Below are 27715 nucleotides of genomic sequence, written 5' to 3'. Positions count from 1 at the left end.
AGCAGACCGGCAGTCAATGTAGCATGCAGAACAGAGGTACAACGTGTGCCATACTAGGGACACCCAAAACTCTTTGTGCAGCTGCACTTGGCACTACCTAAAGTTTCTGATGGTCTTCAAGGGCAGTTCCATATAGAGTAGGCATGTCAAACTGCTGGCCTCCGGGCCGGATGCGTCATCCCGAAACTGCGCCTACCCCATTGCCGGCAATGGGGGAAAGTTGCGATACGTTGCGTGACATCATGTGACGTCGTGAGTTTGACATGCCTGATATAGAGCATATTACAGTAATCCACTCTGGAGGTGATCACAACTGTGAGTGGAGCCTTGTGGTCTAGGAAGGGGCATAACTGGTGTATAACACAAGGCTATACAGGGGCCCTCCTAGCCATGACTCAAGCAGGAATCTTGATTCTAGACGACTCCCATATTATGCACAAAGTCTGACTGGGGTAGCACCATCTCCTCCAATACAAGAAATGGTAAAAGTCCTAGATCCATAAAGCCCCAAATTGCAGATCCACTCAGTCTTGCCAGGGTTCTACCAAAGCCGATTGTACTCCATACCAATGCTATCTCACCCTATGGTTACCTCACCTAGCAGCTTCAGTTGATGTCAAATACTCCAGGAATGGAAAGAGTAATGAACCCTGTGGAACCCCACATACCAACCCTGTATAAAGTACAATATTGTGCCATTCACACTCACTTCATGGAGCCAATTCAGAAGGATATCATGGTTGCTGATATTGAAGACTGCTGAGAGGTCAAGTAGAACAAGAACATATACACCACCCTTGTATCGCTCCCACCAGGGATCATCCAAAAGTGCAAGCAATGCCGTTTCCATCCCGTGCCTGAGTCCTGATTGAAAGGAGTCCTGATAATTCACTTCAGCCAAGGTTGTAGCTAAGGGTTCAACTTTTGGGATCTTACTGTTCTTTGAACTTGGTTGTTTCCTTGCAGACATTTCATTACCGGACTAAGTAATATCATCAGTACTTGGAAGAGTGCAGTTTGTTTACTATTGGTATAAGTTGCCTGTCAGTCATTCCATTCCATTCCATTCTAATTTTTTATTTAAATTTTATTTTATTTTTTTTTAATTTCTTTACCACTTAGCTCACTGATGAAGTGACTCCGGGCAGCTTGGTTGTTCATAATTATTTGATTAGGATATTATTTCTACATCTATTGCTTTTTCCTGCTTATCTGTGTTGCCTGTTACGAAGGCTGTACTTTCAGCTGTTTGTTTCCTTCCTTGAGTTTTGATTGTATTTTTTTTAAAAAAAGTATGTAGATTGGGTATGTGTGTGCTACGTATCCATTGATGACTGATTTGTCTGAATGCCGAGCTTTTAGAAATTCCCTAGCATTTCTGGATTTAGCTTGGTGTCAAATGTTGATAGTTTCCTAGTTAAAACTGTGGTTGAATTTGCCTTTTGTTTTGAAAGATTAATGAATTTTCATCATCAGAAATGTAGTATAATGAGCTACAGGTTGATGTGGACTTCTAAAATTGATTTTGTATAATTCATTATTTAGTTACTGAATACCCTTTTGGTATTTTGAAAATTAATATTTTGAGAATGAAGAGCAACATCCTCTATAATATTCACCACTCAAAATATGTATTGCTAAGCTCACATTCTGTGTCAAATTACGCTTTCTAAACTACGATTGTTAAACAAGCCACAATTGGGTTACAGTATTATAATACTGAACCATATTATTTCCAATTGTTTCTGCATGCCCAGTACATTCAGGCTGAGGGTGTGCACTCCAGGTCATTCAGTTAAATGCTTCCCTCTTGTAGACTCAGGAAACATGCCTTTTGTGTCATATGCCCCTATCCCCTGAAGCAGCATCCAAAAGATTTATGGACAGCACCCACTTTACTGGGATCCCAAAAAACCCTTAAGACCTGGCTTTGTTTCTAAACCTCGAGTTAATATGGTTGTTAACTATCGATGAGGCTCCTGTCATATTTTTGTACATATTTTTCTAGTTGTTTTAGTCCAGGCTCCCTGTTTATGGATGGTAACTGTTTTGTTTTACTGCTTTTGGGGAGGGGGAAAATTCTGTAAACTGTGCAAAGTACTCTGGATTGAGTGGCTATGCTAAAATTAAATTAAAAGTTAAATTTGGCACAGTGCTTAAGGGAAGAGTCAGGTTTTGGGGGCTTTTCTAAATGCCAGCATAGTCCGCACTGCCCAAATCTTGAAAGCAGATGTGCTGTTCCACTAGGTCTGTTCCTGAGCCTTGGAAGGGTTTTCAAGGTGTTGGCAAGCAACACTTTGAACTGAATTCAGAAGCCACCAGTAAAAGTGCAGCTCACAAAGTAGCACTGTTCCATGGGTGTACCAGGGTGGATCCATAATTACGCACACTGCTGCATTCTGGACCAGTTGCAGTTTTTGGATGATTTCCATGTACCAGAATAATTAAAATGAAGGCTCGCCAAGGATTGAGCGCCTGTAGCAGGGCTGCCTGATCCAGATGAATTTGTACAAAGATCCTCCTGGCCATGGTTGCCACCTGTTCCTCAGGCGCAACTTCAAGTCCAGGAGGATCCCTCACATTACACACCAGTTCTGTCTGGGTTAGTGCATCCCCATCCATAACTAGAGGTGAAAGGCCTAACCGTTATTACACTGGTTAGGTCAGTGTGATTCTCAGGATAGCATTCTTTAGGGCTTTATGTAGATATTAAGTAGGAGACATGATCTCTAACAGTTAAGGACAGAGGGAAAATACTAGTAGTATGGTTATATAAATTATTGGCATCATCTAGTTAATCCTTGAGGGGAAGCAGAATGTTTCTTTTTTTAAAAAAATGTTTTTTGAAAGTACAAATAATAACTATTGAAAAGCAAAGAGTACACATTTTATTCCAAATTGTTCAAGAGAAAATAGTAAAGAAAGTCTTCATAATATGAACTAAAAAGAAAAATGAAGTATTGAGCAACTTTTAGCTCTTGAGAAAAGAAAGCCTCTAGAACAGGAGAAGACCAATAGGGGTTTGGCAGCAGGTTCAAACAGTAACTCTAGCTTGTTTGAGCAGTCATATCTGAATACTGGTATGAATTGTTATAACTGAACCAGTTAGTCCTAGAGGAGATCAACCCTGACTGCTCTTTAGAAGGCCAGATCCTGAAGCTAAAACTCAAATACTTTGGCCACCTAATGAGAAGGAAGGACTCACTGGAGAAGAGCCTAATGCTGGGAAAGATTGAGGGCAAGAGAAGAAGGGGACGACAGAGAATGAGGTGGCTGGATGGAGTCACTGAAGCAGTAGGCGTGAGCTTAAATGGACTCCAGAAGATGGTAGAGGACAGGAAGGCCTGGAGGAACATTGTCCATAGGGTCGCGATGGGTCGGACACGACTTCGCAACTAACAACAACAACTGAACTTAGTCACAGGCCAGTTGTTTGGTGATAGTTAACATAGCAAGCAAGATACTGCTCTAAAATAGTACATGTCTTTCTTCTCTATTTTTTAATTTAGCTGCAGATAGTACAGAACAGACAGAGCTTCAACTTTACAGTTGACATACAATTTTCTGAAAATGTACTGTAAGTAGAATGCCTCTGTCAAAAGTGAGATGATTGGGCAAGCCATGATTTTAGTAAACATGTCGAATTATTAGACCAGCTGTCTCAGAAATGGTGAGGGAATGAAATAAACCATTTTAGACAAATGTCAGGTACCACTAAAATGGTGTCTAGTTTCTTGGATGGTCCACTCCAAATGTATTTCTTTGATCCCTAAAGAAAGGAGGAAGGAATATGTTTGATTAGCAACAGTGCATTCCTCTTTTCAAGAGGGAACAAATTCTTAGTTCTTCTGTTTGAAAAAAAAAGACATGATAAACTAATAATAATTTGAAAAAAGGAAAAGCGCTAAGTCGAGGATCAGAAGGAACGTAATCTGTTCATAATAGGTTCTGTCTAGCTTATGCATGAATATATCTAATAAAGAACAACATATCACCACTCTGAATAACTGACTCCTCTGTTGAATTGTTCCTACAGCTAAGAAATATTTTTCTGACTTTCAGTTGGAATCTGCTTCATATGAATTAAGTACATGTTCTTCCACCTGGAGTGATAGTAAACAGCTCTTGTTCTTCTCTCTCTTCTTGCAGATATGAAGTTTGTAAACCAACTGAAGATAGTGCTGAATGTGTCACACTCTCAGTTTACTTCAGAGAAAAGAAAGCAAGGCAATCCAGTGCTACCCCAGGGACAGTTCTTTACGGCCAACCACTACTCATAGCTATACCCAAACACAAACTAACAATAGATTATTTGTACAATGTTATATTGGAGCGAATTGGGTGAGTATAGGCCCTATCTTGGCAACTAGTCATATGGTTATAAATGTATATTCAAGTATTCTGCATTCGTCAACTTATGACAGTGTAACCATTCATAGTTACAATGGATTTGAAAAAAGACCCTTGAAATTATGAGTGCTGCAACCATCTCTATGGTCACATGATCACATTTCAGGTGCTTGGCAACTGGCTCACATTTATGATCGGTTGCAGCATCCCGCAGTCACATCATGTTTTGTGACACTTTTTGCCGTTTTCAGGCAAAAACACACCCATTGATGAAGCTGAATTTGAATTTATGACCATGTGATTCATTTAACGACTGCCATAAAAACAATTGTAGAATCGAGTCCAGTCATGTGCTGACTTTTGACTGCAACAAATTATAACCAAACCTCCAGGCTCAATTGAGGACTTCGTTTTGTATCGTATCTGAAGAATAATGCTGTAGTGTGTTCTCTCAAACATAACACATCTTTCTCTGCTAAATGTCTAACTTTTTTTCTTAAAGGGAGACTTTATAGACTCCAAACTCTAAAACAACAGCAACCTAGTTGGATCAAAAGTAGTATGTTATAGAAGCAGCCAAGCTTCTAGAATGTCAGTGGCAATGCAAACACTCAGTGGCTATAATCTATATTATGTTTATGCTTTACATGGTTAACAGTCACCAATAGATCTGTCTCCATGAAGTTCTTTCTAGTATTTTTAAGTAGAATTATTTCTACACTGCACACTGCCTATTTGATAGTTATAAGGAGTGAAAAAGTTCTTTCTTTAAAAAAAAGCTATTAACATAAACCAATAAAATATGTAATCACTCATTCTTCATATTTCTTGATGCAGCTTAGATATTTTTTGTATTAATATAACTTCTCAATTTTCAAAACGGATTTAAAAGTATTCTTATTTCAATTTTAATATGGGCTATTGTGAAGTTATAATATACCTCTGTTGTTATACTGTGCTTTACTATGGTATACTATTGCTTGCAGTTCTAATCATGTCCATAAGACCTCCATCCTTCTTTAAAGCAATATTGACCTATGAATATTTAATATTCATATATATTTAAATGTGAGTGATCAGAATGAGTAATAAACAGTCATTGCTATCAGTTTTGGGACTAATTGTTTTTGTTTATTGGTTTGCCTGATTCCCTAATAATGGACCGGCTGTTATTTTTCAGACGCTATGTAAAAATGAATTTAAAAGAAGAATATTCTGACGTGAGTCTGGACAGTGACAGTTGCAATGGCTTCACTGATAAAGCTGAAGGTAAATTCTCCAAAGATAGTTACTTAGACTAGAATATAATACAAGTTTACCCGTTTTTCTTTTTTTGTAAATCACAGATTTAAGTCTGGCCGATCTTTAAAATATTTGATAACTACATCAAATGTGGTCCAAACTTCAATATAACCACCTCCTTTCATTATCGATTGGTGGCCCCCAGGGGGAGATCCTTCTCTGTGGGCGCCCCGGAGCTATGGAATCAGTTACCGGTTGAGCTCCGGATGGCGCCCGATCTTCGCTCCTTTCGTCGCGATCTAAAAACATTCTTATTCGAACAAGCCGGCCTGGCCTGATGGGGGATTGGTGGGGTTTTTTATTGTTGTTTTTATTGGTGTTTTAATATTGTATTTACTGTTTTTAGTGGGCATATGTTTAATCCTTTTTTAATTTTTGTAACTTTGTATTTTTTATTCTTGCCCTGTTCACCGCCCTGAGTCCTTCGGGAGAAGGGCGGTATATAAATATTATTAAATAAAAATAAAAAATAAATTATAATTTTTAATCAGTTGCTTCTCGGTTTCAAAGGGAAATTCCAGTCTGAAAGATAATAGGAAACACTCTTTGCAATATATTTGTTCTAGGTGATGTTGAGGAGATGGAGCATCAGGATAGTGAAGAAAACAAACAGAAAATACCAGATGCAGGCGCTGCTCAGTCTGAAGACAGGGACGAGCAGGTGGAAGGGAAGCAGCATCACAGAAAGCGGCTGTTCAGTTTCAGTTTTGTGAATTCTTACGGGACGTCAGAAGTAAACTGCCTTACTACAGAAGGGAAGATCCTCAAACTGAGTTGTATGTATCTTTTTAAAATGTCACCGCAGAAACCCTTCATTTGTGGTAACTTTATGAGCTGCTATTGTTTTCTTTTTCTTTTTCTTTTTCCAGCCTATGCAGCTGTTGCTATTGATTGGGATTCTGACACCCGGAAGCTGCTTTTTGATGAACGTGAAGCTCAGGTGATTAATCTTTTTGTCTCCCTTTTAAAGGGCAGAACCATTTGGATTTCTTAATCCCTGTTATAAAAAAAGCTTAGGCAAGGTTATGTTGTTTCTTCTGATTTGATGATGCTTTTCATAAAATGCTCTGTAAATAAATATGACCATAAAATATTGCTTTGCGGAATGGATAGGCTAATTGAGAATGGCTTCGTGCATCTGATCATAATATTTTACTGAGTACTGTATGCTCAGTAAACATTTTGTAATAGGATAGGGTTTTTTCCCCAAAATATTTTATTTTGCCATTGTCATTGAGATTGCTCTTTTTTAGCGCAGGCATTGAGAATCTCGGTCAGTATGATAATTTTCTTGTAATCCTAAATTAACATATGTGTTTTATTAGTGTTTTTGCTTTTGCTTCTCTGACCAGATAATCTATATTTTATATCCCTTTTTTATTCCTGTAAACTTTGTTGTGCTGATTGAAGATTGGAATCTTACAGTGCGAATGCATATTCACGGTTATTGATCAAAATTATTTTAAGTGAGAAATAAAGATTTAAATACAGTTAGTCCTCAACTTATGATTGTTTATCAAATAAAAGCTGTGATGGCCTTGAGAAAGTTGTCTTACAATCCGCTCTTGAAGTTTATTTATCTATTAGATTTTTATGCCATCCATCTCACTCTACAAAGTGACTCTAGACCAGGGGTGTCAAACTCACGACATCATGTGATGTCGCGCAATGTATCTGGACAGTTTTGCCATTGCCAGCAATGGGATGGGCATGGCTTTTGGATGACGCATCCGGCCCATGGGCCGGGAGTTTGACACCCCTGCTCTAGACTTAACAAAGTTAACAACTGACACACCACCCCTATAGTCACACGGTCACAATCCAGGTGCTTGGCCCACCAGCTCGCATTTATGATGGCTTCAGTGTCTTGCCATCATTTGATCAAGACCTGTGACCTTTCCAGACATCTTCTCATAGGCAAAAAATATTGGGGAAGCTGGATTTGCTCAACTGTGGTGATCCACTTAGCAATTGTATTAAAAATGGTTGCAAAACTAGGTTTGACCATTTGAGGTTTCCCTTTATGACTACACCAATTATGATGGAAATTCCAGTACCAGTTTGTTGTCATAAGTTGACTAGCAACAGTAGTTTGGTTCCAGGGAAAAGGTGGCTAAGTGATACGGACCATAAAACACAGTCCATAAATGAACCATGTGACTAGAGAGAGATGCTGCAAAGATTGCTGGTTGCTGCTGTCTCTTTTAGCTAAAGTTCTTTAGGGTAGCGAGACCAGTGTTACTCTCTGGCATACGTTACTGTCAGGAACAAAAATTTGGGTTTAAGTCCACACATGGATTGGATTTTTTATACTACCAGTTATTAGTTATATTACTGAATGGTTGCTATCTAAGACAGTTGCTAAATGAGAACTGCCTGTATGTATTTACATTTGTTGTCATTGTCATAAACATACCATGATGCAGTAGCTTTGCATGTGTCAAGTGAAGGAAAACCAGCACAAACTAAAGGGGGAAGGGCAGAAAGCAAGGTGGTGACTGTAAAATAACACTATTTTTTTTAGAAATATCTGTGTTTTTCTCCACTTTAATATACATTTGTGTTTTTAGGCATTTGAAAAACACACCAGTATGTTTCAGTCGCAAAAAAAGAAAACTTCTGTAGCCCTTAGAGAATGTATAGAACTTTTTACAACTATGGAGACGCTTGGGGAACATGATCCCTGGTATGTTTTTGCTACTATTTTTGGGACAGCATTTCATAGTTTATGCTTGAATATTATCTTTGCATGTTGCTGTTATTATTGATATACCATTCTTCCTTACAAATGGAGTTCCCTAGTTCAGAAAGCAGACAACCATGATCACACGTGACCACTCTTCGTTTTTTAATATATATGTGAAAGGAGCTGTATATCTACATGCTTATGTGAATGTGTTGGCACTGCAAAAAATAATACGGTTGATTATCTTTCATTGGTGCCGCAGGACAGTAGAGTTTCCTCAGCCACATATTACTTCATCTGATAAAGAGGCTGTCGTGATCTCCTTCTAATTTCTGATAGATCTAGCAGGCCTACTTTCTTAGATATACCTCTGCCATTACTATCTACTTTGTAGATCAAAGATCCCCAACCTTTTTAGAATGCATTTGGAATTTCAAGAACATATTACAGGCACTCTCAAATGGCTTATGATGATGTACCAGAAGCTGAACTGATGGGGTTGCTCCCTACTCTCTTTAAATTCTCAAAATCCTCTTTGTTAACTTTTTTTTCCTGGGCAGGCTAGCATATCTCCAAACAAACCACTCAGCTATGACCTCTTCATTTTGTAAAGAATGTCTCTGGGATCTGTATAAAATTTTAAAAAATGCAGCAGGAAAATGGATGGCACCACAGCTATGCATTTGTGATATATTTGAGACATATTCCGAACATGGAAGAAGCCCTTGTTCTAGACAGCTTCACAATGCAAGACAGTGCAATCTTCACTGATAATTAACATAAATTTTAATGTATAATATAAAAACATTTGTCATAGATTTTTTTTAAAAAAAAGGTTTGGTAAAACCATGATAAAATCAATAAGAGCAAAAGTACAGATGAGATAAGATTAATTATTATCTTATTGAAAACAAGGCCAATATGTTGGTTTTGAGGAAGAAGTCCTTCCTTATTTACATTCTTCTGGTAAATGTAGATTCTGATGCTATTCCCAATTTAGATGGGATTATTTTGGGGTATTTGGGAAACTAGTCAGGATAAGCAGTAGTCAGAACGAAGTATTCCTTTTCCCCTTAAAAATGATTTTTGAAAATGCACTGAATAGTGGTGTATCTTATGCATTTCTTTCCTTTGCTCAACGTATTCTGCATTCTCACAGCAGTACAGGATCCTTTATCCACATATTGTTCTTTCTGTAGTATTCCTTGAAATGATTAGGCAAGTATGCAACATATAAGATCCTGGACTTTTTGTACATCTTAAAAATAAGTCCAGTCCTAAGCAGTCCAATAGGTTTTCTTCCTGTAAGGTATAAAGAAAAACTGTGGACTGAAATCTGATCCCAAAAGATATATGTGGTTTACTTGAGATTGTTATATGTTTCCAGAACTATGGAATTTTAAGTCCCATTAAATAAGTATTAATTCCCTTCCAATAAAGTGAATTAATAACAAACACTCTTGGTTTTTTAAAAAATTTCTATTTGATTTGTTTCAGGTATTGTCCTAATTGCAAGAAACATCAACAAGCCACTAAGAAATTTGATCTTTGGTCATTGCCACGCATTTTGGTAGTCCATTTAAAACGCTTTTCATACAATCGATATTGGAGGGATAAACTTGACACAGTAGTTGACTTCCCTATCAGGTAAAATCTTCAGAAATGTTAGTATATTGATATGGTCAGACCTGATATCTTTATGAATACATGGTCCAAGTAGCCTTGTCACAATAATTACAGTACCCTGTTGCCAATTTTGATGCCAGCATCTTCCTGAGTGCCTTGGCTCTTGCTTTGTTCCTCTACCCTGGGGTTTTGCGTAACTCTATTTTCTGTTCCTTTTAGCTACTTCGGTTTGGATTTTGAGATCTGTGATTTGTTTTACATTGCTGTGGGGTTGGCAGTTCAACTAGTCCAACCGTTTAGGTCCCTGAACCTCATGATCAGTGCCACATCTCCTTGTAGTAAAGATTTTTAACTTGAGCACATCTTGGCAGTATTTTGGGACCACATCTAAATTTATGTTTTATTTGGCAAAATGTTACTTTTCTCTACGTTATATTATTCTCTGGTAATTGAGTAATTTAGACCTTTGGAATATAATTGAACAAATTAAACAAAATGTTGTTTAACATGCTCCCAGTAATTTACCGTAAATGAAAAATTAAATGTTTCTCATAACAGACACAGTCATGTCTGTGGTCACATTATGATCCCATGTATTGTTGAGGACTGTAACTCAAATATGCTTTTGTCAGTATATGTTTTCTATAGCCATACTTTTGAGGGAAAGTATTTTGGAAAGATTATACTAGCTATTAAGAACATTTCTTTCAATCTCAATGAGAATTTGCCTCCTCTCAACCTTGACCTTATTTGGAAGAATCATACTTGCATGCAATGTCTATATGTCTTTTGTCTGTAACTATTTGTAACAACTCGGCATAAGCTCTTAGTATAAATATCTCTTTCCCAGTCCTGTTGAAAAGTATTGTTGCTCATGTGTTTGTAGCAAAAAAAACATTTGCAGAGATTACCATAAAATGATGATTATATTGAAGTATTTCTTCAGTGAGAAGTAGTGTCTGTGACACTACTGTGTCACTGTATCACTTGGAATTCTTCAGGAACATTGTGGGTAATCTGCAATATTGTGACTCTTGCTGGTAATAACAGTGGAATAACACAATGGGTACTTTTAAAACTGGTTTTGGAAATAAATTGTCTTTTTTGTAAGGTGTTAGCATGTCTTTTTGCCACAACATTGATCTTTGTGACTTCTTTATAGGGATTTGAACATGTCTGAGTTTGTTTGTGATCCAGCAGCAAGTCCATGTATATATGACTTAATTGCTGTTTCCAATCACTATGGAGGCTTGGGTGTAGGACACTGTGAGTAACTCTTTGTTTTTCCCCCCTATATCCACAAAAATTCAAAATGTGTCTCAGCAGCAATATCCAAGTTTAAAGTAGGGATTTTTGAAACTGAATATAAACCATTGCAGGCTCCTAGGTTTGGTTCATTGAGACTTGCCCTGCAAAGCTAATAGAAGTGATGTAAAAGAGCACTGAATTGTCAACTCTGTAGACAAGGGGAAAAAATCCAACCTCAATTAAAATACTCTAGAATGTCTATTAAATAGATAACCACTTTTTTGTTTTGTATCATAAAGTTCCCCTTTTCTGAAGCTGCTGTTTCTTATATATCTTCAATGAAAAGATTGTTATGAGCCTTCAGATATTTAAATAATGCTTGTAATAACACTGATGAGAGTCCCATGAAAAAGTATTTAGTGCATCTAGGCAATTTGCAGATTGTTATTGAATGTGTTTATTAATGTGCTAATTAAGCATATAATGATTGTGAATTTTTTTAAAAATCAAAGTGGAAAGCTTCCCCTTCCCTCACCAATGGTTCTTTAAAATGCTGGGTTTTCTTACATATAATTTTAGATATAGATATAGATAGATATTTATTTAAAAGAAACAGACTAAACAAAAGAGGAGGCGGAGTTGCTCTCTATATAAGAAATAACTTTGTCTCTACAGAAATAGAGCACAACAGTGATGAAAACTGTAAACTTGAATGTATTTGGGTCAATATAAAAGGGGGAAAAATGACATTGCCATAGGTGTATACTATAGGCCACCCAACCAAGCAGAGGAAATAGATGAACTTTTTGCTAGTCAGTTAACTAAGGTATGTAGGAAGCGCATCACAATAGTAATGGGGGACTTTAATTACCCTGATATCAACTGGGAGACAAATTCTGCACCAAGTGGAAGATCTAACAGATTCCTGACAAACCTAGCAGACAACTTTCTCTCCCAAAAAAGTAGAGAAGGGAACTAGGGGATTAGCCATATTGGATTTAATTCTCACTAACAGAGATGAAATGATAGAAAGTGTCGAAGCCACAGGAACCTTGGGGGGAAGTGATCATGCAATATTGGAATTCAACATTATGGAGGCACAAGCAATAGAATACAGCCAAACTAGAGTCTTGGACTTTAAATTTCAATAAACTTAGAGAGACCTTGGGAAGAATTCCATGGATGAGAATCCTAAAGGGGAAAACAACTCAAGAAACTTGGGAAATTTTGAAAACTGAGATAATAAAGGCCCAGTCTAGCACAATACCAACAAAGAAGAAAAATAACAGCTTTCAAAAGAAACCAGCATGGCTGCATAAAGAACTCTGATAAACTGAAAGATAAAAAGGACTATTATAAGAAGTGGAAAGAGGGGCACATAACTAAGGCAGAATATCAGCAAACAGCCCGTGCCTGCAAAGATGAAGTGAGGGAAGCTAAGGCTCAAAATGAACTAAGGCTTGTGACCAAAGTCAAAAATAACAAAAAAAGCTTCTTTCAACATATAAGAAACAAGAAAAAAGTTAAGGAAATGATTGGTCCATTAGTGGGGGAAAGTGGCAAGAAGGTGACAAGCAACAGGGAGAAAGCAGAACTATTTAACTTTGTTTTTTGCATCTGTCTTTACACAAAGGGAAAAAACAGTCCAACCTACCAAAACCAGTGCCATAAAAAACAGAATAGAAACGCAAGTTAAGATAGGCAAGAAAATGGTAAGTGAGCACCTGTCCAGCCTAGACGAGTTCAAATCACCAGGACCAGATGGATTACACCCCAAGGTTCTCAAGGAACTGGCAGACATTATCTCAGAACCACTGAACTATATTTTTCAAAGATCCTGGAGCACTGGGGAACTACCAGAGGACTGGAAGAGAGCTGATGTAGTTCCCATCTTCAAAAAGGGAAAAAAATAGATCCAGGAAACTAGAGACCTATCAGCCTGACCTCAATACCTGGGAAGATTCTGGAAAAGATAATCAAAAAACAAATCAGCAAACACCTCGATGCGAACAAAGTTATCACTAAAAGTCAACATGGGTTTGTCAAAAACAGATCATGCCAGACAAATCTTATCGCATTCTTTGACCAAGTGACAAAACTAGTGGACCAGAGGAATGCTGTAGATATAATTTACTTGGACTTCAGTAAGGCATTTGATAAAGTAGATCACAACCTACTACTTGATAAGATAGAAAAATGTGGGTTAGATAGCATCACCACCAGATGGATTCGTAGCTGGCTGACAGGCCGTACTCAGCGTGTGGTCCTCAATGGAACTGCATCTACATGGAAGGAAGTGTGTAGTGGGGTGCCCCAGGGCTCTGTTCTGGGCCCAGTGCTCTTCAACATCTTCATCAACAATTTGGATGAGGGGATAGATGGGGAACTCATCAAATTTGCAGACGACACCAAGCTGGCAGGAATTTAATTTTAATTTAATTTTATTAGATTTATATACTGCCCTTTCCCGAAGGACTCAGGGCGGTTTACAGGGTATTTTAAAATCACACCAATACAAAATACAAAAGTTAAAAAACAATTTAAAAGATTAAATTATCCCTGAAAATAAAAACCCCAGTTAAAAATTCTCAGCCTGGGCCGGAGAGCTCAAAGAGCCAAGTCTTCAGGTCCCGGCGGAATGAACGCAGGTCAGGGGCAGTCCTGAGCTCCACGGGCAGCTGGTTCCAAAGGGCAGGCGCACCCACAGAGAAGGACCTCCCCCTGGGTGTTACCCACCGGCAATCTAACCGGCGGCACCCTGAGAAGACCCTCCCTGTGGGAGCGCACTGGACGAAGGGAACTTGATGCTGGCAGCAGGTGTTCCCTCAAATATCCCAGACCCAAGCCATTCAGGGCTTTATAGGTCATCACCAGCACCTTGAATCTCACCCGGAGGGCAACCGGAAGCCAATGCAGCTCGCGGAGTAGAGGTGTTACATGGGAGTATCGGGAAACCCCCATCACAACTCGCGCGGCCGCATTCTGCACCAGTTGAAGCCTCCAAGTGGTCCTCAAGGGCAGCCCCATGTAGAGAGCATTGCAGTAGTCGGGAGATCACGAGCACATGAGTGACTGTGCGTAGGGCATCTCGGTCCAGGTAGGGTCGCAACTGGCGCACCAGGCGAACCTGGGCAAAAGCCCCCCTGGTCACGGCTCCTATATGATCATCAAAATTGAGCCGTGAGTACAGGAGGACGCCCAAGTTGCGAGCCATATCAACGGGGGGTAACACCTCACCCCCCAACGTTAAAGGTGGAATAGTTTGGTTAGCCCGAGATGCCGATATGCACAGCCACTCAGTCTTGGCAGGATTGAGACGAAGCCTGTTTCTCCCCATCCAGACCTGGACCGCCTCCAGGCAACGGGACATCACGGCGAGGGCATCGCTGGGTTGGTTCGGGGTGGAGAAAAAAAGTTGGGTATCATCAGCGTACTGATGATACCCCACCCCGAAACCACGAATGACCTCGCCCAGCGGCTTCATATAGATGTTGAACAGGAGGGGCGATAGAACTGACCCCTGAGGAACTCCACAAACGAGAGGCCTCGGGGTGGATCTCTGTCCTCCCGTCAACACCGACTGTGAGCGGCCCAGGAGATAGGAGAACCACCGTAAAACGGTGCCTCCCACTCCCAGCCCCCTGAGACGCCACAGTAGGATACCATGGTCGATGGTATCGAAAGCCGCTGAGAGATCTAATAGGACTAGGACAGAGGAGCAACCCCTGTCCTGAGCCTGCCAGAGATCATTCACCAGCGCGACCAATGCCGTCTCCGTGCTGTGCCCGGGCCTGAAACCCGATTGGTACGGGTCCAGATAATCAGTTTCCTCCAGGAACAGAGGAAGCTGATGTGCCACCACGCTCTCAACAACCTTCGCCAGAAAGCGAAGGTTGGAGACTGGACGATAGTTATTTAAAACAGCCGGGTCCAGGGCAGGCTTTTTGAGGAGGGGTCTCACCACCGCCTCCTTCAAGGTGGCAGGGAAGACACCCTCCTTCAAAGAAGCAGTTATTACTGCCTGGAACCAGCCTCGTGTCCCCTCCCGAGCTGCATAAACCAGCCAGGAGGGGCACGGATCCAACAAACAGATGGTGGAGCTCAGCCTCCCCATGATCCTGTCCACATCATCAGGGGAAACAGGATCGAACTCAGTCCAGATAACATGCTCAAGATCGTCCGATTCCTCCATGTCAGGAATAGCCAATACTCCAGAAGATAGGCTTAAGATACAGGAGGATCTGGACAGACTCGAACACTGGGCACTATCTAACAAAATGAAATTCAATTGTGAAAAAAGGCTCTACATTTACTCAGGAAAAATCAAATGCACAGGTATAGTATAGGTGGTACCTTGCTCAATAGTAGTAACTGTGAGAGAGATCTCGGAGTCCTAGTGGACAATCACTTAAATATGAGCCAGCAGTGTGCTGCAGCTGCCAAAAAAGCCAACACAGTGCTAGGCTGCATTAACAGAGGGATAGAATCAAGATCACGTGAAATACTAATACTACTTTACAATGCCTTGGTAAGGCCACACCTGGAATACTGCATCCAGTTTTGGTCACCACGATGTAAAAAAGATGTCAAGACTCTAGAAAGAGTACAGAGAAGAGCAACAAAGATGATTGGGGGACTGGAGGCTAAAACATATATGGAACGGTTGCTGGAATTGGGTATGTGTAGTAGTTTAATGAAGAGAAGGGTGAGGGGTGACATGATAGCAGTGTTCCAATATCTCAGGGGCTGCCACAAAGAAGAGGGAGTCAAGCTATTCTCCAAAGCACCTGAAAGCAGGACAAGAATCAATGGATGGAAACTAGTCAAGGAGAGAAGCAACCTAGAACTAAGGAGAAACTTCCTGACAGTTAGAACAACTAACCAGTGGAATAACCTGCCTCCAGAAGTTGTGAATGCTCCAACACTGGAAGTTTTTAAGAAGAGACTGGCCAGCCATTTCTCTGAAATGGTATAGGGTTTCTTGCCTGAGCAGAGGGTTGGACTAGATGACCTCCAAGGTCCCTTACAACTATTATTATTATTATTATTATTATTATTATTATTATTATTATTATTATTATTATTATTATTATTATTATTATTATTAATTTAGATATAGATAGATATAAATAAATAGAGATAGAGAGAGAGATAGAGAGATAGATATAATTTATATAATTATTTATTCATATTTGCCAACTGCAGTAAAAGGAAAGGAATTCCTTTATGTTTTTTTAATGATGTTAGAGACTCTGTGCTTGCAAAACTCAGACTGTATTTTTAAAGCATGTCATTACATTTTTCCCTTGCATTTGTTTTCCTGGCAGATACTGCTTATGCTAAGAATAAAATCAATGGAAAATGGTACTACTTTGATGACAGCAATGTATCTCCAGCTTCTGAAGAACAAATAGTGGTAAATATTTCAAATAAATCAAACCTTTTCCTGATATCTTCTGGAATTTAACAAGTGCAGCTGTTAAATCAGCAGAGTAGCAAGTTAAAATTTATTTATTTATTTATTTATTATTACATTTATATCCCGCCCTTCTCCGAAGACTCAGGGCGGCTTACAAGCTTAGCAGTAGCCTTCATTCTATGTATATGCCTGCTTGTTAGGGCTTTCACACACACCCCAAGCAGCATTATTACAAAGTCAGCTTAATTGCCCCCAACAATCTGGGTCCTCATTTTACCTACCTCGGAAGGATGGAAGGCTGAGTCAACCTTGAGCCTGGTGGGATGCGAACCTGCACTAATTGCAGGCAGCTGGTGTTACTTAAGGAGGCATTAGCCCACTGCTCCACCAAGGCTCTTATGGCACTACAAAATGGCACTACAAATTATTTTCTACAGAAAGCAGAATCCATTTAAAACCCATTAGGAACATGAGCTTAGCTGCAATTCTTCAAACTAAGCTCTAAACATGTGCGATGATTTAAGTGACTACTATACAATCTCCAATATTGATCTCCCTTTTGGGGGGAAGATTGTCAAGAAGCTGTTGAAAAGTCAGCTAAAGGGAACCCTACAGGAAATACTGTAGATTGCATAGACCTTTTTCATTCTGAATTCAGTCCAATAATAAGATGGAAATGTCATTTGTCAAGTTCCGGCTGAGAAGCCCAGTGAAGCAAAACACCAGAGACATTGCATTCTCTAATCTAAACTTTTATTAGGCATTAGCAAAATGATAAGATAGAAAGGAAATTAGCTCTGAGAATATGGTGGGAAACAGATAATTAAAAGAGTTAAACTTTCCCTCCCCTCTCTGACAGTCCAGTTCACTTTACATTGTCCAATAAATCTTCCAGCAGCTTCAACTGCTTCAGCTCTCGCTTGATAAGGAACACCTGTGGATCCCAAACTCTCCTCTCTTCTCCCCCTCCCCCCAACTGTGGACAAGCTAGAAATATAGAGCGGTCCTAAAGACAGTAGATTTTGTAGCTTGACATCATTTGTTGCTCTCTTTAATTACCTTTGTTGTGACTTGGATTTGAAGAGTGTATCCTTTCTGATCTTATCTGACCTCTCAGCAGCATTCATAAACCATTATACAACTCTAAACCCTCTGCAAAATTTGGGAGATGAAGGCAGAGTGTCCATGATTATTTAGTCAGTGGTAGCAGGAGGCCGTTATGATTTGGCTGACATTGAACCCTAGGAAGGTAGAGTTATTGTTTGTTCAGAAGGGCTCTTCGTCAGCTCTGGTAACTGGTTGGGATGGCACTCACCTTGAAGGAAGAGGATTGCAATAGGGTGATCTTTCTGAATGGAAGCAGCAGGATCAAACACAACCTTAGCAAGATTATCAATAACTCCTTGGTCCTTCCAATTCTAAGGACTTTGGTCCTGGTTGGGGGGGGATAGCCTCACTTCATTAGTGGTGGCACTTAAAGGAGGCTTCTGAAAAAGATGTCAAGACTTCTATGTAGGTATGTATATATTTCAGAGATTCGAGTCCTGGGGCTTTATAGGCTAGCTTGATTACATTTTTTCTGTTAGGTATTGATTTTTTAAATATATTTCTCAATCACTTTCTTCCAGACAAAGGCAGCATATGTACTGTTTTACCAACGTAGAGATGTCAAGCTCAAGGGAAGCCATTCTTTTTGCCCAAGCATGGAACCAGAATCTGAAGAATGTGACGGCATGGATACTAACTGAATTTGTTTGGTTAATCTCTAATATGACAATGCATCTGAGGACTTATTTTGAACCCCTGTAGGGCTACTGGACAGCACAGGAGGCCTCAGCACTGAAAAATAAATAGAGGAAGCAATAAGATGGCAAACTTGGGCATATTCTTTAACCTAAGAGTTTTTAATCAAATTCTATCTTAACTGTTCAATAAAATGTTGTTGTCTAAATCTGACTTTGTATTATGAAGATTGTATGGGATTAAGAGCTGCTATATGACTGGAGCAATGCATGTTAAGAAAAAAATGGCTGTGTTGGTTTGCAAATTCAAATTGGGCTTCAATGAAAGAAATGCATTTAGTTTCATGCATTGTGAAAAGTATACAATCTGGGAGACATCTGAGTGCTGCAGAAGTGCAACATATAGACACCAACTTCAGTCTTGGTTAGCACATATTACCACAACATTGTGTCAATCCCTTTTGGACATGTTGATCAGACTTTTTTTTTTGAGAAAGTATTTCTCCTAGGCCAGGGGTAGGCAACCTCAGCTCTTTTATGACTCATGGACTTCAACTCCCAGAAATCCTGAGCCAGCTATGCTGTCTCAGGAATTCTGGAAGTCCATGAGTCATAAAAGAGCCGAGGTTACCTACCCCTGTCCTAGCCCAAAGTCTCCCACCCAAAAATTACCTAAGAAGTATTTCAAAAATAGTTTCCATGTTTTCAGGATCAATGACAGTAAAGCAATCCTTTAGAAGTAACATACAGATAGTATTTCTTTCCTGTAGCAATGTTCAGAAATCCTTTTCTTCATATTCATCTGGTAGCAATTCTTTATGCTCATTTGACACCTTTTCTTCACATTTATGCAATTATCAGCACTATATAAAGGTCTTAATCTTTTTCTCTTAAGAATGCCACACAGTAATATCCAATTACTTTGGATGCGTTTGAACCCATTCATTTTCTTTCCAGGTATTTTATTCCTATTTATTTGAGTAATTTCCCTTCTGTTCATTTCCACATGAACTAAAAGTTACCAAAGAAAAATCGTCTTGCTGTTCTTTTTTTAATCCATATCCTTCTCACTAAGCCCTAATGTACTTTGGTAGTAGCTTATCTATATAAACTAAGAGAGTTTTGAATGCTCCCCAGGAATGACATATAATGAAGAATTTGTTATTAATGGAAATAGCTTTGAAATCATATTAATAACTCATGAAATTATTTCCTTTTGCTGTTGGCATTATGTTCCAAGAATTCGTTCAAAACAGAATCATTTTTTCCACAAATTTTACATAGACCTTTGTCTGACATCCCACAGGCTATAGACACCAGTGATCCAACACTATTTTAGCAGAATTTATTAGATGTGATCAAGTATTCTCTGTAAATTTTAGCCGAGGAAGAGTCACTGTTGTCAGCTATATACTGTTCACTGACAATCTCCCAATGATTACTACCGGTATATAGATCTGCAGGTGATTCTTCTAAAGCACTGAAATGATTATTTGGTTGAGTTGCCAATGCTTCAAGATTTTTAAACTGGTTTGAGGTTTTATCTCAACTGCATATTTTTTCTTGCACATGGGCAGAGAAAAGGGCTTGGAATTATTTAAATGCTTAATGTCAAATCACATTTTATGGTTTTGCTTTTTTCTGGGTTATTTCTTTTAAGTGTAACATTTGGAGAGTGAAATATTTAAATGCAAAAAGCAATATATAATTAAATATCTTATATATTTCTGTTGCATACTGAAGCAAAAATCTTCACTGTTTTTAAGTATGATCAGAGAGTAAGTACATCAAAGTAAGTTTCTTCTAAATGCTGTACAAATGGTATTAGAAATCTTGATTTGCCTCTGTCCAGGTTGAAACCTAGCTGGTGTGTACATTCTGTATAGTATCAAAATTACTTTTAGAGTAGCACTGGATTGTTTTACTGTGTAAAGGTAAAGAATAAAATAAAGAGGAACGGATTGCACAAAGTATGTACTCTGGTATTTCTGGGTGGAGAATGAGGGTTTTTAGCATATCCTAGGATATGAGACATTACCTGATTGAATAGTAATGCCTCTATCAAACAGTACCAACGATACAGCAGCTTTTTTCTGTTAACTTGGAATAAAGTGGTAGCCTCGGTGCTGTGTTTATGTATTCACATACCAGTAACTTACAAAGCTAGAATTGTAAATTCATACATCATTTCTTAGCCTTTAAGGGATGATTTTCATGCTCCATTTCTTGGAAATTAATCTTACTAAGAATGTTGGATTGGCTTAAGTCTATTTATCTCACTTCCTAGGAAGAATCGACAATCCTTTTACAGATTAAAAACTGTCATCTAACAGGCCATTTATGGAGAAAAAATGACTAATGAAAATGATTGTCTGAAGTAGGCTTACAATGTTGAGCTGTAATTTCTGAAGCACTGGGACAAACTATAAACAATATTTCTTTTTTAATATTCATCCAGATCAGTCCTGATTAGGTTTATCAGATTCAAATAAAATAATTCCTTTACTAACTAAATAATATGTAATTAATATAAATTTATTAATAATAGTCATTTGAAAACTGCAAGTCCCATCTTGGGGGAAAGTTCTAGTAGAAGCAAAGATTCCGTGACAGTTGAAACCTTCCACAGGGAAAGGAGGGGCACCAGACTCTTAGCTGGGAGGCTTTCAATTCAGCCTATGACTTTCTTGCTAAAAAGGATTTGTGCAATTGCTCTTTTATCTTGTAGTGGTCTTGCAATTGGGAAGCCTTGATAAACAGGTCTGGTGGATACGAAACTTGGATTTTATATATATATATATATATATATATATATATATATATATATATATATATATATATATATATATATATATATATATATATATATATATATATATATATATATATATATATATATAAATATATATAAATATATATAAATATATATAAATATATATATATTTATTTATTAAATTTCTATAATAAGGGAACTGGCTTATTAGACCCTTAATGTAGATTAGGCATCCTTCACATTTTGATGATATTGTCACAAGCAGGTTGCTTAGACAGATATTTGTATCTTAACAGATTATGGGATTTCTAGAGAAAGCAAAATTTCAGGAAAGATTGTATATAGTTTATTAAAAACCTTAAGAGAATTTGGGACATAAAATTGTTGAGGCAACACAATATTAAGATAAATTGTAGATGAGCAGTTTAAAAAAAGAACTGTTAAAATATGCACAAAGCTTAGATGTGCCATTAATACGTTATGATCAATCTTTCTCCAAAATTGCTGAGATGGTTGTTTATGATTTCTCTTTTCCTTTCTCCTTATAATAGTCTGATAGATAATGACTGAGTCAGGCTGTCTCAACAGGTTTAGTGCCTGATGGAAAATATGAAGCCATGATTTCTTGGTCAAAGTTTGTATTTTCTGAATTAACTTCCAGAAGTATTTTAGGTAGACTTAGAGCAAACTAAAATTTCTCTCTGTGTTTATACTATACTCAGAAGTAGATCTGTTGTAAAGGTATGCACTCATACTTAGTCATAGCTGTTCAGCAAATCATTTTATGAGGGAGATGGGTATCCTCCAAATATAGGAGGAAAGAGATCAAAGTAATCTGGTTCAGACATAGTTAAACAACTGTACCAACATGAATGTGGTATGGCTATGTGGTATGGTTAATAATGCACTACCTCTGTTCAATGAAGGTTTGTAAGTTATCTGCTCCCCAAACTGCTATTATTTGGATTTTTATAAATCAATTGTTGCAGTTCACAGCCTATATGTTATAAAGTGTGGTTTGCACAAACCCCAAATGGTCTCTGTCTCCAAATGCAGTGTGCATTTAGGCTAAAATAACATCGTACCCTCATTGACAAAATGGTTTTGTTTACTATTGTGTTGAAACCCATGGCTTAGTGTGAGGTGTAAATCCTCCCAATTTTATATTTAAAGATGAAAGACCAATCAAAGGAGTACAAGTCTACAAGTTTTAGGAGGGTCTGGCAGAGGAATATTACCTTTAAATATCTACATGTTTGCTCCAGTTACAACTTTCTATAAGCAATCAGACTTCTGGACAATTAGCTATTTTTCCCTTTCAGGTGAGATGTCTGAAAAGTTAAGTAGGTGCCGTAAGGAGCTAGCAGCAGCTATTGATCGAGCAATGGAAGATCTCTCCATTCCTTTCCTTCCTTCCCAAGATACCAGCAACAACCAGGACTGTGATTTGCCAATAGTGCAGCTTTCTACACCCCCTAATGCAGATATCTTTAATTCTAAGGGAGAGGTAATATCTCCTACTGTGTATTGCCCCCAGCCATCTTCAGCAGTTTCTTCTCCTGAAAAAGAGAATCCCTTCCTTAGGTCAAATCTCTTTCCAGTGACGGTAACCTCCAGTATTCCATGTACCAAACGGGAACCATTGATGAGCAAGGAAAATATATGGTTGCACCCACCAATGTTTATGGCTGACAAGCAGTATTTTATCAGCCTACAAGACAGTGAGAGATGGAAGAAAGGACAAGTAAGGTATGCTTTGCCATCACAGTCTTGATTTGTAATATTATGAGCAGCATCTGAATTTGTTTTGATGATTTTGGTTCCAGGGGAGATGCTAGAGCTGACTCCAGGTATTTTGGTATCCAAGCTCGCATGGTAAAAAAACAATGCAAAGCAAAATCAAAACATATACCATAACCTAATAATTTGCTGGTCAAAATTTGCTATTCCAGAGCTCATCAGCTCTGGAATATATTTCCAAGAGAAAATGAGTAAACTCCATATTGGTCTCCTACCAGCAGGCAAATGCATTTTTATTCATTGTAAACTGAGACGGTATGAACTTGTATCAGTTTTCAGATGAAATTTTGATCGCTAAGATGCTATTTTAAGAAGGTAGGCTTTGCAAAAGATCTTTAAGAGGACAGGTAGCTCAAAACTTCCAGAGTGTGCTCTTGTTCCATGGAGGTAAAAATGTCCAGTCGTTTGAATCAATGTTCCTTATTCTGTGAAATGTGGACATCCATAGCATACAAGATGGAATTGATCACACCCATTACCGTATTTTCCAGCATATAAGACAACTTTTTAACCCATGAAAATCTCAAATTCGGGGGTCGTCTTATACACCAGAAAATACGGGTACATAAATCAATCGAGTGCCCCCGTTCATGCAAAGCAACTTCAAGCCTCCTTAGTCCAATCCCCCCTCCAATGTGACCCTCGCTTCCCACCCCCAAGAGCCTCTAAGCCCCTTCCCCTCCCCCTTGCAAACGCCAGACCTCGGGAGCGGCAGGAAGCCCCTCACCCTCACCCAAGCGGCATCTGAGCATAAGCAGAGCACGCCCTGCTACCCACTATCTCTCCCTGCAGCCCGGACAGCGGTACCTGGTGGCCTGGCGCCCCTCTTGCCCGCAGCCCACGCGGTGGCCCTTGCCAGCCGGCCTCGGCATGGCCACCCCAAGCCCGGCTCTCCAGCACGTCTTCCGGGCCCGCCTGGCTAACCGCCTCCCGGGCAGGGCTTGGCTCCAGACGCGGCGGCTGCTCCATCTGCAAATGCGCTCTCAAAGCCGTATCACGCTCGGCTGTGCAGGCTGCCGAAAGGCAGGCACTTGGAGTTCCCGCGGTGGTTGCAGCTTCTGGCGTGCCGTTTGCAGAGTCTGGCCTGGAAGAGTGCGTCATGTTAACACAGCTCTTGTGTGTATTCCAAAGGGTGGGTGGAAGGAAAAGCCCCTTTGGGCTTCAAAAGGGCGGCTTTGCACCATCTGCATCAGACAGGGCTGAATCGGGCTTGTGTTGCAGCCGGATTTAGCCAGAGGATAAAACATACAAAGAACAGTTGCTGGAATTTGGTATGTCTAGTCAAGGGGAAGGCAACTTTGGTTCTTTTATGGATCGTGGACTTCAACTCCCAGAATTCCTGAGTCAGCCAGGAATTCTGGGAGTTGAAGTCCACATAGCAGTGTTCCAATATCTCAGGGGCTGCCCCAAAGAAGAGGGAGTCAAGCTATTCTCCAAAGCACAAGGCTGGACAAGAAGCAACGGATGGAAACTAACCAAAGAGAGAAGCAACCTGGAACTAAGGACAAACTTCCTGACAGTGAGGACAATTAACCAGTGGAACAACCTGCCTCCAGAAGTGGTGAATGCTCCAGCACTGGAAGTTTTTAAGAAGAGACTGGACAGTCATTTATCTGAAATGGTATAGGGTTTCCAGCATATAAGATGACTTTTTAACCCATGAAAATCTTCTCAAAAGTCGGGGGTCGTCTTATATGCCGGAAAATATGGTATATGGTAGTTGGTGGTAGCCTGAAGGATAGAGGTCAAAAGGCCCCTAAATAAATGGCACAATCATAATTTTTTTCAATTATCACATATGGTATTCTATTTTTATTAGGTACCTTCATTATGATCATTACCCAAAGAGCAAGTTATATGTTAAAAAACAATAGAGCAGGGACTTGTTTACAGTGTTGTGGTAAGGGGGTGGAGGCAAAGATTGTCTGGTTTGTGTTTTAATAGAGATCAACAGAATTCACAATGACCGATCTCAAACTCAAACTAAGATGCATTGCTTTTTTTCAAAAGCTTTTATTTTTAGAGTGATGCAGTTCTTAAAAACTGTGTTATGGTAAAACTTAAGACATTGAAAAGGTAGTTTGGGAAATGTTTGGGGAGACATCTTTACACCTTACTAGGCACAAATTCAATGTGCTTATGCCTTAATGTATAAAAATAGCTATACTAAGTGAATTTGGATAGCATAATTGAAAATTGAGACATCTCTACTGTTTGAATACTAGGATAAATTTCATTTTAGTTTATGAAATTGGTTGGCTTGTTTTCAAATTTTCTCTTACAATGGGAAATTTCCTGATCTAGTGTTCAGTTAAGGTATTTTTATGCTGTTCAGCAAAACTGATGAACGATCCATGAAGTCAGAAACAAACATAATTTCCTGTGATGTTCCTCCAGAGAATCCAAAGGATCAAGAAGATATGTCTGCTGGTAAGAATTTTCTCCTCTATTCCATACATCTTTTAAAATTGGTTCTATGGAGGGAATTAGCACTGTGTGCTTAAAGAAACAAGAATATGTGCATCAGGTTTTCTGCAGTTAAACTGTACAGATTTATCAATTTATATTGTTTTAATACAGATGTCAAGCACAAAATGAATGCAAGGTAAGTAATTGCTTTTAAAAAGCTATGCTCTGAAAAGTAGCAATGGCTAACTTTGCATCGGCTTGAAAAGCATAGCCTTAAAAGTGGGAAAATAGAAATACGTGATGGGAAGGCATCTTCCTTTAGAAGCTTCTGTTTTCATAAATGCGGGTGTTACGATTCTTGCCTCTAGTTCATTAGCTTTTCACAATCCTGCAAGCCCTCAAAATAGATCCCATCCATATTTGAAACAGCAAACACTGTTACAATAGATGTGAGAAGAGCTATTATAATTGTTAAGGGGAAAAATGAATACCAAATACAAATTATGGCAGAAACAATTTTGATTACATTCTCACATTTGGACAATTGGAATTCAATTTGAAACTCTTTAGCTTCTTCAGAATGAGCAAAGTAAACATCATTCTGATGTTTTGAAGGATCTGGAGCAAATTACTAGCCTTTTATGCATTTTTTTTTCTGTAGATGAAGCCTCAGCTGTCCATCTGGCTGAGAGGAACAATTTCAGAAAGGTCCTAGAACACAGCCCAGAAGATGAAGCTATCATTGAAACCTTGCTGGATATGGAAGAAGAATACAGATTGAACAGCTCCACCTTGCACCAGCTGCACTAAGCAGGTGGTGTAAAGTGTGAGCTATTTTAAGATTTGGTAGTAACATTTTTAAACCATGCAAGCAATCCTGCCCTTTGCCAGATACACAATTAAAGAAGCCAACTTATAATATTGCAAGGAGTTTTTTCTTTCTTCTCTGTAGGGTAATGAACTGTAGTTAAATCAAATGCTACTGCTTTAGCTTTGCCCTTCAATGTATGTTTCCATTGCAAAAAAGATATTGCATATAAGCCAGATTGTGACATAATTATTTAAGTCATGATTACTTGCAAATTTTTGCCAAGCAGCAGATGCGCATGTTTTTAAACCAGAAAAAACAGATGTGAATCATGGGATGAATTTCACAGAAGGAAACACAGAACAGATAACCGCTAATAACAAAACTGACTGGTGGTGGAACGAAATATCTATTTCTTACATCTGAAGATTCATTTAATGGTAGGATTTTGGGCATCTAGAGTTGATGATTTACGCCATAGTTTTCTGTGGGGAAGCAAGCCACACATCTGCTTTCATGTCAGACAGGAAAGGAGGAAAAAATGTGTAATCCATTGTGATTGTAAATGTATAGTTTAAAAAGAACATCCCTCCACCCTCCAAACTGCCTAAAAAAATTATTTGGAATGAAATTAAAGATTTGGTGGGTTTTTAGCTTTCACATATTATCATAGCCTTTTTAGGGATAAAATACTGTTATTGACCATGGAAGAAACTGTAAGCAGCAGGGTATTCTTTATCAGATGATGATGATTGTAAAAAGTATTTATGTACTTAATCTATTTTGTCTTTGCCAAAAATAGACATATTTTCAGCAATTCAAATAAGCTCCACTTTTTAAGAAACATAAACAAATACCAGCATAATTTTACTGGAAACATTGTTACATTAAAAATATGTCCACAAGTGAACCAGTGAATGTTTACACGAATACATAATTCTAGCGTTATCCATATCCAGAATGGAAAAAACCCATATATTTTTTACTTAATTTTCTATGGCATAAAGAATCCTGTATACAGTCCATTACCTATAGCTTGGTTTCTAGCTGGCATCTGCTGCAATTGACTCCTTGTGACCTGCCACTCTTCATAAAAAACAAATACAGGTAAGTCCTTGACATACCACTGCTCATTTAATTACCGCTCAAAATTCCAGCAGACACCCATCCCCCCGCAAAGATACAACCCAGTTCCGAAGTTCTAACAGATACATAAGCGTGCGCCCAGTTACATAACTGCATTTTGGGTGCCCTGTATTTATGGCTGTTTGCAGCATCCTACAGTCACATGACCACAATTTATGACAGGTTTGCCAAAACCTGGTGTTTATTTCCAGTTTTTGGCAAAAACACCCCATAGTTGAACAATGAGTTCACTTAATGATTGTGACATTTGCTTACTAACTAGAGTGGTGGCTTTATGACTACAGCATTTGCTTAATCACCACCACAAAAAAGGCTGTAAAATTGAGTCAATCATGGCAGTGATTTGCTTTACAATCATCAGGAAGATGGATATTTTACACATAATTATCTATACTTCAGATACTTT

At 38.7% G+C, this 27715-nt stretch overlaps 2 protein-coding genes across 3 annotated transcripts in view; both read left to right on the top strand.

The window, feature by feature from the left end:
* Positions 1-18582, top strand: part of USP4 (ubiquitin specific peptidase 4) — a 56930-nt gene extending 38348 nt beyond the window's left edge. The window contains exons 14-22 of the mRNA XM_081318323.1: positions 4150-4341; positions 5531-5619; positions 6219-6428; positions 6522-6592; positions 8223-8338; positions 9836-9985; positions 11127-11230; positions 16540-16628; positions 18260-18582. Of these exons, the coding sequence (XP_081174449.1) occupies positions 4150-4341; positions 5531-5619; positions 6219-6428; positions 6522-6592; positions 8223-8338; positions 9836-9985; positions 11127-11230; positions 16540-16628; positions 18260-18379 (1141 nt within the window). The 3' untranslated portion in view covers positions 18380-18582. The remainder of the gene's footprint in view (positions 1-4149; positions 4342-5530; positions 5620-6218; positions 6429-6521; positions 6593-8222; positions 8339-9835; positions 9986-11126; positions 11231-16539; positions 16629-18259) is intronic.
* A 3772-nt stretch (positions 18583-22354) lies between these two features.
* LOC308660971 (uncharacterized protein C3orf62) lies at positions 22355-27073 on the top strand. 2 transcript variants are annotated; one of them, XM_081315621.1, is made up of 4 exons: positions 22355-22895; positions 25282-25376; positions 25527-25551; positions 26017-26147. In XM_081315621.1, the coding sequence occupies exons 1-4, from the start codon at positions 22399-22401 to the stop codon at positions 26018-26020; spliced, it is 621 nt and encodes a 206-aa protein (XP_081171747.1). In that variant the 5' UTR covers positions 22355-22398; the 3' UTR covers positions 26021-26147. The 2 variants fall into 2 exon arrangements, with proteins under 2 accessions (XP_081171747.1, XP_081171746.1); XM_081315620.1 differs by lacking the exon at positions 25527-25551 and having other exon boundaries at positions 26017-27073.
* The last annotated feature ends 642 nt before the right edge of the window (positions 27074-27715 follow it).

Source organism: Vipera berus (genome assembly GCF_964194415.1).
Source record: "Vipera berus genome assembly, chromosome: 2".
In the NCBI taxonomy this organism is placed as follows: domain Eukaryota; kingdom Metazoa; phylum Chordata; class Lepidosauria; order Squamata; family Viperidae; genus Vipera; species Vipera berus.
Note: the sequence above shows the minus strand (reverse complement) of the source record. Positions and strands in the feature narration are given on the sequence as shown.